This window comes from Gorilla gorilla, chromosome 11, assembly GCF_029281585.2.
Source record: "Gorilla gorilla gorilla isolate KB3781 chromosome 11, NHGRI_mGorGor1-v2.1_pri, whole genome shotgun sequence".
NCBI classification, from domain to species: domain Eukaryota; kingdom Metazoa; phylum Chordata; class Mammalia; order Primates; family Hominidae; genus Gorilla; species Gorilla gorilla.
Window position 1 is genome coordinate 143,225,099 of NC_073235.2, and position 10,812 is coordinate 143,235,910.

At 66.2% G+C, this 10,812-nt stretch overlaps 1 protein-coding gene across 4 annotated transcripts; it reads left to right on the forward strand.

The window, feature by feature from the left end:
- The first annotated feature begins 402 nt into the window (after positions 1–402).
- Positions 403–10,812, forward strand: RNPEPL1 (arginyl aminopeptidase like 1). 4 transcript variants are annotated; one of them, XM_004033489.5, is made up of 11 exons: positions 403–1,046; positions 4,386–4,526; positions 5,073–5,224; positions 5,754–5,870; positions 6,092–6,327; positions 6,603–6,716; positions 7,114–7,226; positions 7,586–7,694; positions 8,620–8,850; positions 8,933–9,075; positions 9,684–10,812. In XM_004033489.5, exons 1-11 carry the CDS (start codon positions 519–521, stop codon positions 9,975–9,977), a joined length of 2,178 nt encoding a protein of 725 aa, XP_004033537.3. In that variant the 5' UTR covers positions 403–518; the 3' UTR covers positions 9,978–10,812. The 4 variants fall into 4 exon arrangements, with proteins under 4 accessions (XP_004033537.3, XP_063551422.1, XP_063551423.1 ...); XM_063695352.1 differs by having other exon boundaries at positions 422–1,046; positions 7,090–7,226; XM_063695353.1 differs by having other exon boundaries at positions 422–1,046; positions 7,090–7,226; positions 8,653–8,850.

Genomic DNA, 10,812 nt, shown 5'->3' on the forward strand with positions numbered 1-10,812 from the left:
ATGACATTGAGTTCGCGACGCTGCGCTCCTCGGGAACACGAACCACACCTGGAAGCAGCCTGCCCCGGTGGCCCCAAGGTTCCCGGGTCCCTTCAGCGGCTGCCCCAGAGGCCTGGCCCGCAGTGTCTGGGAGGGAGCAGCGATCCCGCCTCCTGGGATCTCCCGGGCGCCGCCCGGGGAGGGAGCGAGGGGCTGGGGGTGCTGCTCAGCCGCTCCGCGCGCCTCGGCTCCCAACACAGCGCCCCGGCCCCGCGCCGTGCTCGATTCCCCGGCTCCCCGCGCCCCTGGCTCCTGGCCCTCCCCGCCCGGCGCCCCGGCCCCGCGCCCCGGCCCCGCGCACAGCGCCCCCGGCGGCGGCCGAGCGGAGCCCGAGCGGGGCGGCGCACGGCGCGGGGCCGGGCCGGGCGGCTCCCGGCGCGACTTCCTGTTGTGCCCGCGCCCCGCCGCCGCCGCCCGGCGCCCCTCGCCCGCGGCCCGGCGCGGCCGCCGCCCATGGATTTCACCTAGTGCCGGCGGCCATGGCCGCGCAGTGCTGCTGCCGCCAGGCGCCCGGCGCCGAGGCCGCGCCCGTCCGCCCGCCGCCCGAGCCGCCGCCCGCCCTGGACGTGGCCTCGGCCTCCAGCGCGCAGCTCTTCCGCCTCCGCCACCTGCAGCTCGGCCTGGAGCTGCGGCCCGAGGCGCGCGAGTTGGCCGGCTGCCTGGTGCTCGAGCTGTGCGCGCTGCGGCCCGCGCCCCGCGCGCTCGTGCTCGACGCGCACCCGGCTCTGCGCCTGCACTCAGCCGCCTTCCGTCGCGCCCCCGCCGCCGCCGCCCAGACGCCCTGCGCCTTCGCCTTCTCCGCCCCCGGGCCGGGGCCCGCGCCGCCGCCCTCGCTGCCCGCCTTCCCCGAGGCGCCCGGCTCCGAGCCCGCCTGCTGTCCGCTGGCCTTCAGGGTGGACCCGTTCACCGACTACGGCTCCTCGCTCACCGTCACGCTGCCGCCCGAGCTGCAGGCGCACCAGCCCTTCCAGGTCATCCTGCGGTACACCTCGACCGACGCCCCCGCCGTGAGTCCGGGGCGGGCGCCGGGGCTGCGGGCCGGTCCGCAGGGCGCTGCTAGCGGCCTCTCGCCGCACGGCCAGGCTGAGGGACGCGAATCTGCGCCCTACAGGTGCCCCCCTCCCCCCACCCCGGTGATTCCCAGCTGTTGCCTGTGAGCCCTTAGGACCCTTGGATAGAAGCCGGAGTCCTGCGGGGACACGGGACAGCATGTCACTCAGGGTAGCCTCCCGTTCAGGTGTTCGGTCCCTGCCTGGGGACATGAGCAGCTTCTGTCACCCACCAAGGTGTACATCTGCAGGATCCTGGCACCGAGGGTTGGGCTGGAGTGTCAGCTGCGGAAGGGCCTCCATGTGACCAGGGCGTGCAGATGAGTCCAAGCCAGAGGCAGAGGAAAGGGCCATGGAGGTTGTGATGCTCGGTTTGGGGCTCCCTTGGCCAGCACTGGTGGGAGTGTTGAGACCAGTGGGCCCCGCGACCCCAACATAGACACACATAGGCTCTGCAGGGCTTGCACACTGGGTACCCACCACTCCAGAGACTCTGCAAGAAAGGCCAGGTGGCTGAGGCTGGCGCTGTGGCTGCAGCACCCCCTCCACCTCCACCAATGGGGGTGTGTACAGGATGGAGCAGGGCCTTTCCTTCCTACAGCATGGGGGGTCATACTGCATCCCTAGGTGGTATGGACGGCACACATGTGACACCCGACGTATGCAACACACACACAGCTGTGGAGGCGCTGGGAAGTCCAGCTGTCACTGGTCACGACACATAAATGGACAGGGTGGTGGAGAGGTGGTAGAGAGGCTTCAGGTCACAAAGAGCCAAGGTGACATCTGGGCAGGAAGAACCCAGACCAGTGCACCCCTATGGGCCTCCTGTACATTTCCCAGGAGCCCTAAGCAGGACCTGCCACCTCACCTTTTTCCCAGAACCCCTGTGGGTGTGCAGGCCGCTGGCCAGCCGGCCCCGCCCCTGCTGTGGTATTCCAGGGCTCTGACAGGTGGCAAGTATGCCTCCCAGTATGACAGGCGAGAACTGAGGGATGGGCTTCTCCTTGGCCTTGATCCGTGTTTGGAGCCCACGTGTCTGGTCCACCCAACACTGGCCTGCAGAGTGGCCGGACCAGGGCCCTCAGCAGGCTGCTGTGAACGGGGCCCAGTGAGAAAGGGTGGCCATTGTCTCTTGGCTTCCTATGGCCTACTGGGTGGCCCTTGGGTACTCTGGGCAGGGAGAGTGGCATAGTCCCCAAAGTCTGAGTGGTGTCAGGGTTGGCAGGCTGTGGACAGGGGGCCTGGCGTCACCTGGCCTATGAGCCGCCCCACTTGCAGAAGGCAGAGTATTCGACTCTAACCTCAGGCATGCATCTTTGTATGTGAGCGCCATGGGGCTGGGGCCACACGTGGAGTCCCCTTCTCTTCCTGCATGTTCCAGGGACTCAGGCCCAAATCCCTAAGCCTGTCCCTGTGCCAGGGAGGATGCAGCGGGAGCTCCCTGGGAGGCCCTGCCAGTGGGCCCCAGGCCCCCAGAGGCTTTTTGGAGGTGCTGCAGATGCTTGGGCCCATTCCCGCACCCGCACCCCACCCCACCCCACCCCACCCCAGCAAGAACAGCGTTCTTCCTGCCCTGCAGCGTCTGGAGCCCTTCAGCCTTGTTCCTTTTCCACCAGCCCATCAGCACCTGTGCCCGGGTGCCCTGACGGGGATTGGTGCCCCATCTGTGGGGCAGGGCCTGTCCTGTCTGGGGGTCTGCCCCAACCCCTCACTTCAGGGCAAGTGGGGAGCTGTGGGCCCTGCTGGTATCTGGGAAGACACCCAGGCTACTGAGGCTGTGGGGTGGACATGGGGCAGTAGGGAGAGATGTGAGTGGGCAGAGCCTGAGAAGGGCCTCAGGAGGGTGAGGCAAGGCCACAGGAGAGGAGTAGTTGTGAGGGGGCCGTGCAGGCTGAAGCGTTGGGGAGACTCCTGCAGGGAGGTTCCTTCATACAGATTCCCAGGTCCCAGCCCCCCCCAAGGGGGAAGGCTGCATTTGTGAATGGCTCCCCAGGTGGGCCCTGAACACCCTGGCAGCCCAGGGCTCCCCAGGAATGGGAGACGCCTGTGCCACCTTGCTGCCCGGCAGGCCAGGGCACCAACAGGAAGCTTGGAAGAGATCTGAGAGTGCTGGGAGGGGTCTGGCCGGGTCCGCAGGGGAGGCAGCCCTCCTGGTCTGGGATCCTCCAGGCCCTCAGTGGCGGCCCTCAGCTGTGGATTCCACTCGTCCAGTCTTAGAAGCATGTTGGGGGCGCCTTCTACTCATGGTCATGGGAGGGCCTTTGCATGAGGAGCAATTCAGTTTGCCTTGACCATCTCATTCCGGCAGAGAGGAGGGTGGGGAACGACGTGCAGGGCTGACTTGGGACGAAGGTGATGTGGCTGTGGTTGGAAGAGGGTCCCCCTCCCAGACTCTGAGCTGCCCTCACTGGAGAGGTCAGAATTCCTGGAAGGAAGATGAGACGGGTGCAGCAGGATAGTGGCAGGAGGGCCCCGGGGGTGCAGGCTTCTCAGTGGGGCTGGGGCCTGGCCTCGGCATCTAGGGGTGAGGAAAGCCTCAACAGCTACGGTGCAGATGAGAGGTTTGCCAGGGGGGTGACCTTAGGTGGGTAGCAGCTGCTGTGAGCACACCCATTGCACAGCACTCACTGCAGCCCCCGGCCTCTAGGCAGCGGCCCCAGCCATCCTTCCCTTGGCCACTCCTGTCCCCTGCCAGCAGGGGCCTCTGGCCTGGCTTCCACTCCCTGCTTGCTGTCCCCTGGCCTGGAGCCTGTCTCTTGCGGGGTCCCTCCAGGCAAGGCTGCCTGGGCTCAGGGTGGCTCTGGGCCCGGGCGTGCTGCCTGCCAGTGTATAGCCATCAGGAGGCTCTGGCTTCCCAGGTTCCACATCCCAGGCTCCTTTTCCTGGCCATGACCAAATCAACTGCTGGGAATTTGGACTGAGTGTGTCCCTACTGTGCCTCAGTTTCCCTATGGAAGCTAAGATAATGCAATGATGGGCTATTCCCTTTTTTCGCCTTGGCGTTAGCTGGGAGATGCCCCTGTCGGCTCCCTGACACAGGGCCTCCTGCCTGGGTTGGGGTCTGGCCCTGATGACACAGTGCAGGCCACACCCTGGGTCACCTGCCCTGGATGTCTCCCTGCCCAGGCAGGCAAGTGAAGGCTAAGGGGTGGCTATTGGCCCTCGAACCCAGCAAGATAATCTGGCCATTGTCCCCTCCCAGAGCCTCCTGCCTTCTCTCAGGCTGCTGCCCAGTGGCTAGGGCCCAGCACCCCAGCTTTGTGGCCGTCTGCTGATGGGCCATCCTGCCCACAGATCTGGTGGCTGGACCCAGAGCTGACCTATGGCTGCGCCAAGCCCTTCGTCTTCACCCAGGGCCACTCCGTGTGCAACCGCTCCTTCTTCCCGTGCTTCGACACACCTGCCGTGAAGTGCACCTACTCTGCCGTCGTCAAGGTCAGGGGCCGTCAGCTGCCGTCACCTTGCTCCCAGGACAGCCCAGTGGCCTGACCACGCCGCCTCCCCCTTGCTCCTACCTGCCTGGGCTGTGGCCCCAGCTGCCAGCAGGCCACAGTGCTAGCAGGAGCCCACCCTCCCTACTCTATGGGAGGAGCCGCTTTGCAGGGAACGGGGGAGGCCGGGCTGCCTCCAACGGGCCTGAGGGGTCAGGGTCCTGGACCCGGGGTGAGTCCCCAGTGGCATTGCAGGGTCCCCAGACAAGGGGTCTCCAGACAGAGCTGCTGATCCCCAGTGGGGTCTGTGGGTCACCGGGCCCGAACTTGGCAGCACCCTCTGTGCTGGGACGAGGTTTGCAGGCTGGGAGCTAGGGGTTCTGAGTGGAGGGTGGCAGTTCTTTGGAGAGAAGTTCTCTGACAGAAACGTTCCCTGATGGGGATGTAGGGTTTCCTGCTACGAATATGGGGCTGCCTGACAGGCTTCCCGGCCTGGGCTGTGGGTGTGCTGACGGTGGGGCCACCCGGTCTCAGTCTGGCCTCCTTACAGGCGCCATCGGGGGTGCAGGTGCTGATGAGTGCCACCCGGAGTGCATACATGGAGGAAGAAGGCGTCTTCCACTTCCACATGGAGCACCCCGTGCCCGCCTACCTCGTGGCCCTGGTGGCCGGAGACCTCAAGCCGGCAGACATCGGGCCCAGGTAGGGCCTCCTGCTGGGGCCTTCTGGGGCTGCCCAGGCCTCGGGGAGAGCCCCACCGGGGGTCTGTGGCCTGTGTCCACGGCTGCCCTGCTGAGGACCCCCACTGGCCTCTGGGTGCTCTGGGCCAGCCCTGCCCCTGCCTTGGTGCCACCGCCAGGGCCCTGCTTGCCAGGCCCTCCCACCCATGTGCCCTCAGACCCGGCAGCCTGGCCCACCCGGGGTGCCTGCCCTGCAAACTGGTCCTTCCTGCCAAGGCCCCCGCACAGCCTGGCACCCTCACACCTTCGTTGGTCCCTTCAGCCCAGAGATAAAATGAGCTAAGTGGCCCCTGGAATGCAGCTCTGCCCTGCTGTGGGAAGGGCCAGGGTGGCTGCCCATCCAGTGAGGCAGGGCGGGCTGCAGGCTGGGGTGGTCAGCCAGGCTGGGTGAGGTGTGGGTGTTACTGGCGCCCCAGGGCAGCGGGAGAGCCTGGTGGGGTGAGCGGGGCTGGGGCTGCTCGGCCTCAGCTCACTCTCTCTGCATGCACCAGGAGCCGCGTGTGGGCCGAGCCGTGCCTCCTGCCCACGGCCACCAGCAAGCTGTCGGGTGCAGTGGAGCAGTGGCTGAGTGCAGCTGAGCGGCTGTATGGGCCCTACATGTGGGGCAGGTAGGCCCAGGGGACCTGTGGACCTGGCTGGCTGGAAGGAGGAGTCAGAGGGGGAGCCCCTCGTCTGACCCCTGGGGTGTCCTGTCCCCATCTCCTGGGGAGGAAGCGGAGCTCACCGCAGGGGCTGGGCTGATCCCTGCTGGGTGGAAGGTGGGGTGCGGGTGTGCAGGGTGGGAGTCTGAGCCCCGAGGTCTGCCACCCTCACCGCCCTCCCGGTGCAGGTACGACATTGTCTTCCTGCCACCCTCCTTCCCCATCGTGGCCATGGAGAACCCCTGCCTCACCTTCATCATCTCCTCCATCCTGGAGAGCGATGAGTTCCTGGTCATCGATGTCATCCACGAGGTGGCCCACAGTTGGTTCGGCAACGCTGTCACCAACGCCACGTGGGAAGAGATGTGGCTGAGCGAGGGCCTGGCCACCTATGCCCAGCGCCGTATCACCACCGAGACCTACGGTGCGGCCAGGGCCGGGGAGGGTAGCCACGGGGGGCCTGGGCACTGGTCCAGGGGCAGAGAGCCTAGCCTGACCCCCCTGCCATGCTGCAGGTGCCCACCAAGACCTACGGTGCGGCCAGGGCCGGGGAGGGCAGCCACGGGGGGCCCTGGGCACTGGTCCAGGGGCAGAGAGCCTAGCCTGGCCCCCCTGCCATGCTGCAGGTGCCCACACCTCCTGCTTCCCCCGACGACCCCTACACCCCCTCACTTCTCCTCTGTCTCCGGACCCATCCAGGTGCTGCCTTCACCTGCCTGGAGACTGCCTTCCGCCTGGACGCCCTGCACCGGCAGATGAAGCTTCTGGGAGAGGACAGCCCGGTCAGCAAACTGCAGGTCAAGCTGGAGCCAGGTACCTGCTCCTCAGGACCCCCAGAACTGGGGATGTCACCCCTCAAGGCCTCCTTGCCTGCCCTTCGTGTGTTCTGGCTGTGGCTTCTCTGTCCCGCACTGTGCCTGGACCCCTGCCAAGGCCAAGCTGGGAGCTCCTGGCCAGGGCAATGCCTCCCCAGGCTCCCACAGCCACCGCCGCCTCCCTGGCTCTGAGCAGCGGTCACAGTGGTGTGTGAGTCCTCAGTCTTCCCCGAGGCCCTGCCGCTGCACGCCCAGGGCATCAGTACACATCTGGACATGTGAGGGACAGTAGCGCTTGGCCCTTGCTGCTCCTCGGAGCCTGACCACTGCCCCTCCCTATCCCACGGGACACTGGTGGTTTCGGACGCCAGCCCAGGTGGGTGTTCACCTTGCAGGAGTGAATCCCAGCCACCTGATGAACCTGTTCACGTACGAGAAGGGCTACTGCTTCGTGTACTACCTGTCCCAGCTCTGTGGAGACCCACAGCGCTTTGATGACTTTCTCCGAGTGAGCAGCCCCCTGCCCAGGACGGCCCTGCTGCCATCTGCCCCCAGCTCCTCCCCAGCTCACAGGGCTGCCTGCTCTTGCGGCAGTTGGGGTGGAACTGGCAGGGGCCTGTGAGCCTGGCTGGGACCTAGTCTGCCTTTCTTTGTGGGGAGTGCCTGGGTTGCCACCTCCCCTTCTGCCACCCTGTTTGGTCCCTTGGCAGGGCCTGTGTGCCAAGTGCTGGCTCTGCAGTGCCCACTAGCTGCCCCTGTGCCCAGCACGTACCTTGGCGCACGCCCTGCAGTGCCCTGCAGGCCTCTGGTGGGGCTGCCTGTGCCCCGCCCTTCCAGGCCTGCTGAGGCCCCACCTCTGCCACACAGGCCTATGTGGAGAAGTACAAGTTCACCAGCGTGGTGGCCCAGGACCTGCTGGACTCCTTCCTGAGCTTCTTCCCGGAGCTGAAGGAGCAGAGCGTGGACTGCCGGGCAGGTGAGGCTGACCCCCAACCCTGCAGCCAGGGAGCCGTGGGTATGATGACAGGCGGGGCCTCTGCTGCCTGAGGGGCCACTCTGCCTGGAGGAAAGCCCTGTCAGTTCACTGTCTGTCCTTCAGCCAACCCTTGCTGGACCATGTGGGCCCCAGGCTGGTATGCTATGAGAACAGGGCTGGGGTTGGGGGCCTGCCTGGGGCCGGTGGCACAAGGCTAAGCAGGCCGAGTCAGGCACTCCCAGGAAGCGGGCCATGAAAACCAGGTGTGCAAAGGGCCTGGTGCAGGAAGGGCGGGTGACGGGGGTGTCCTGGAGCTGGAGAACAGCAGCCAGCCCTGCTTATGCGTCACTTGTAAAGGTGTCCCTGAGGGTCTGAGGGCTTGGGGCCCAGGAAGGCACTGCAGGGTTCAGACATTGAGGGAGAGGCCACAATTGCTGGAGGGTGGTGAGGTGCCACTGGGAGGGCTGTGCATGGTGACACCAAGTTTTGGAAGGTACAGCAAGTGCATCAAGAGCTTTTTGTGGGTAGGGAATGGGCACTGCCCTTTAAGAGCAGGAATATCATCTTAAGAGCCTGTTGCCCCCATCGCGCCCCTGCTGGTTCATGGCGCAGCTGGCCTCCACCAGCAGTGAGGTTGGGTTTAGACTACTTCATTGTCTTCCACCCAGGAGAGGCGTGGAGTGGGTGCGAGTCCCTTGGTCACCAACCCAAGTCTCTGCTTCCCTGTACCCCGTCACAGAAGCCCCTTCAGTGGCTTCAAGTGGCAGTGCTGGCTGGAGCTGACTCCGCCTTCCTGAACAGCCCACGTCCCTGGAACAGGCCACCTGCCTGGGACACACTCAGGGTCTGGGGTCTCCTGGGCAGATTGCTCAGGCAGCCCCTCCCTAGCCTGGGCAGGGACCCCAGGGTCACTTCTCCCCTCTAGGGCTGGAATTCGAGCGCTGGCTCAATGCCACAGGCCCGCCGCTGGCTGAGCCGGACCTGTCTCAGGGATCCAGCCTGACCCGGCCCGTGGAGGCCCTTTTCCAGCTGTGGACCGCAGAACCTCTGGACCAGGCAGCTGCCTCGGCCAGCGCCATTGACATCTCCAAGTGGAGGACCTTCCAGACAGCACTCTTCCTGGACCGGCTCCTGGATGGGTCCCCGCTGCCGCAGGGTGAGTCCCTGCAGCTGATGGGGGTGGCCCAGGGCCTGGGGTGCAACAGCGGCCCAGCCCTGACCTGCCCCCTGCGCTGCAGAGGTGGTGATGAGCCTGTCCAAGTGCTACTCCTCCCTGCTGGACTCGATGAACGCTGAGATCCGCATCCGCTGGCTGCAGATTGTGGTCCGCAACGACTACTATCCTGACCTCCACAGGGTGCGGCGCTTCCTGGAGAGCCAGGTGTGGTCACCTGCCCAGGGGGCCAGCCTGGAACGGCCTAGCCGTGCGGACTGGGAGTCCCACCCGACTCCCTAGTCTGAGCCCTTGGGGCAGGCCAGGCACATTCTGGAGAATGGGGCGGGGAAGACGTAGGGGTCTGTTGGGAGTGGGGGCATGCACCGGGTGCAGGTACCAGAGGGCAGCCTGGACTCCACCGGTTCTTGGAGAAGCTGTGGAAGGGACCAGCTGGGAGCAGGAGTTTAGGGTCCAGGCCACCACAGCCTGCTGGGCCCTGGGCCTTCAGCGTCCTGGCCTGGGCAGAGGGGACGTCCCAGCTCCTCAGAGGGAGGCCAGAGCCCTCAGGCCCGTGGGCCCTGGCTGCCCTGCTCCCTGTATGTGCTCCCTCCAGCCCAGGTTCCCTGGAGACGGGGCCTCCATGGTCGGCCTGGAAGGGCAGGGTGGAGGTGGGAGGCTAATGGTAGGCCTCCTGGCCACCGGAGTCCAGGCCACAGCCCTAATGATGAAGCTGGGAAGCCAAGGGCAGGAGGGCCGCCTGGCCGGGCTGGCAGGGTGGGCTGGCTCGAGGGGCCTGGGGAGCCCACCAGTGTGACCGAGTGCCCCTCCTGCAGATGTCACGCATGTACACCATCCCGCTGTACGAGGACCTCTGCACCGGTGCCCTCAAGTCCTTCGCGCTGGAGGTCTTCTACCAGACGCAGGGCCGGCTGCACCCCAACCTGCGCAGAGCCATCCAGCAGATCCTGTCCCAGGGCCTGGGCTCCAGCACAGAGCCCGCCTCAGAGCCCAGCACGGAGCTGGGCAAGGCTGAAGCAGACACAGACTCGGACGCACAGGCCCTGCTGCTTGGGGACGAGGCCCCCAGCAGTGCCATCTCTCTCAGGGACGTCAATGTGTCTGCCTAGCCCTGTTGGCGGGCTGACCCTCGACCTCCCAGACACCACAATTGTGCCTTCTGTGGGCCAGGCCTGCCATGACTGCGTCTCGGCTCTGGCCATGAGCTCTGCCCAGGCCCACGAGCCCCTCCCCTGGGCTCTCCCAGGCAGGGAGAATGGGGAGAGGGACCTCCTTGTGTCTGGCAGAGACCTGTGGACCTGGCCTCCCCACTCCCAGCTCTCTTGCACTGCAGGCCCTGGGGCCAGCCCGCACACACCATGCCTCCTGTCTCAACACTGACAGCTGTGCCTAGCCCCGGATGCCAGCACCTGCCAGGTGCCGCCCCGGGGCAAGGGCCCCAGCAGCCCTATGGTGACCGCCACACTGTGCCTTAATGTCTGCCGGGGGCCCAGGCTGTGCTGTTCCTGCAGCACGCCTCCTTGCAGGGATCTGAGCCACCCTCCCCGCACAGCCCTGCACCCCGCCCCTGGGGTTGGCAGCCTCAGTTGGCCCCTGGCAGAGGAACAAGGACACAGACATTCCCTCAGTGTGGGGGGCAGGGGACACAGGGAGAGGACGGTTGTCCCTGGGGAGGGCCCTCTGGCCCCAGGCAACCTTAGCCCCTCAGAACAGGGAATCCCAGGACCCAGGGAGAGTGTGGGGACAGGACAGCCTGTCTCTTGTAGCTTCCTGGGGCGGGAGGCACAGGGGCAAAGCAATACCCCAGGGAAAGTGGGAGGTGGTGCTGGTGCTCTCTCCAGGCCCACCATGCTGGGAGAGGCGGCCGGGGCCTGGGGCCTCCAGCCTGGGACTGCTGTGATGGGGTATCACGGTGATGGTCCCATTAAACTTCCACTCTGCAAA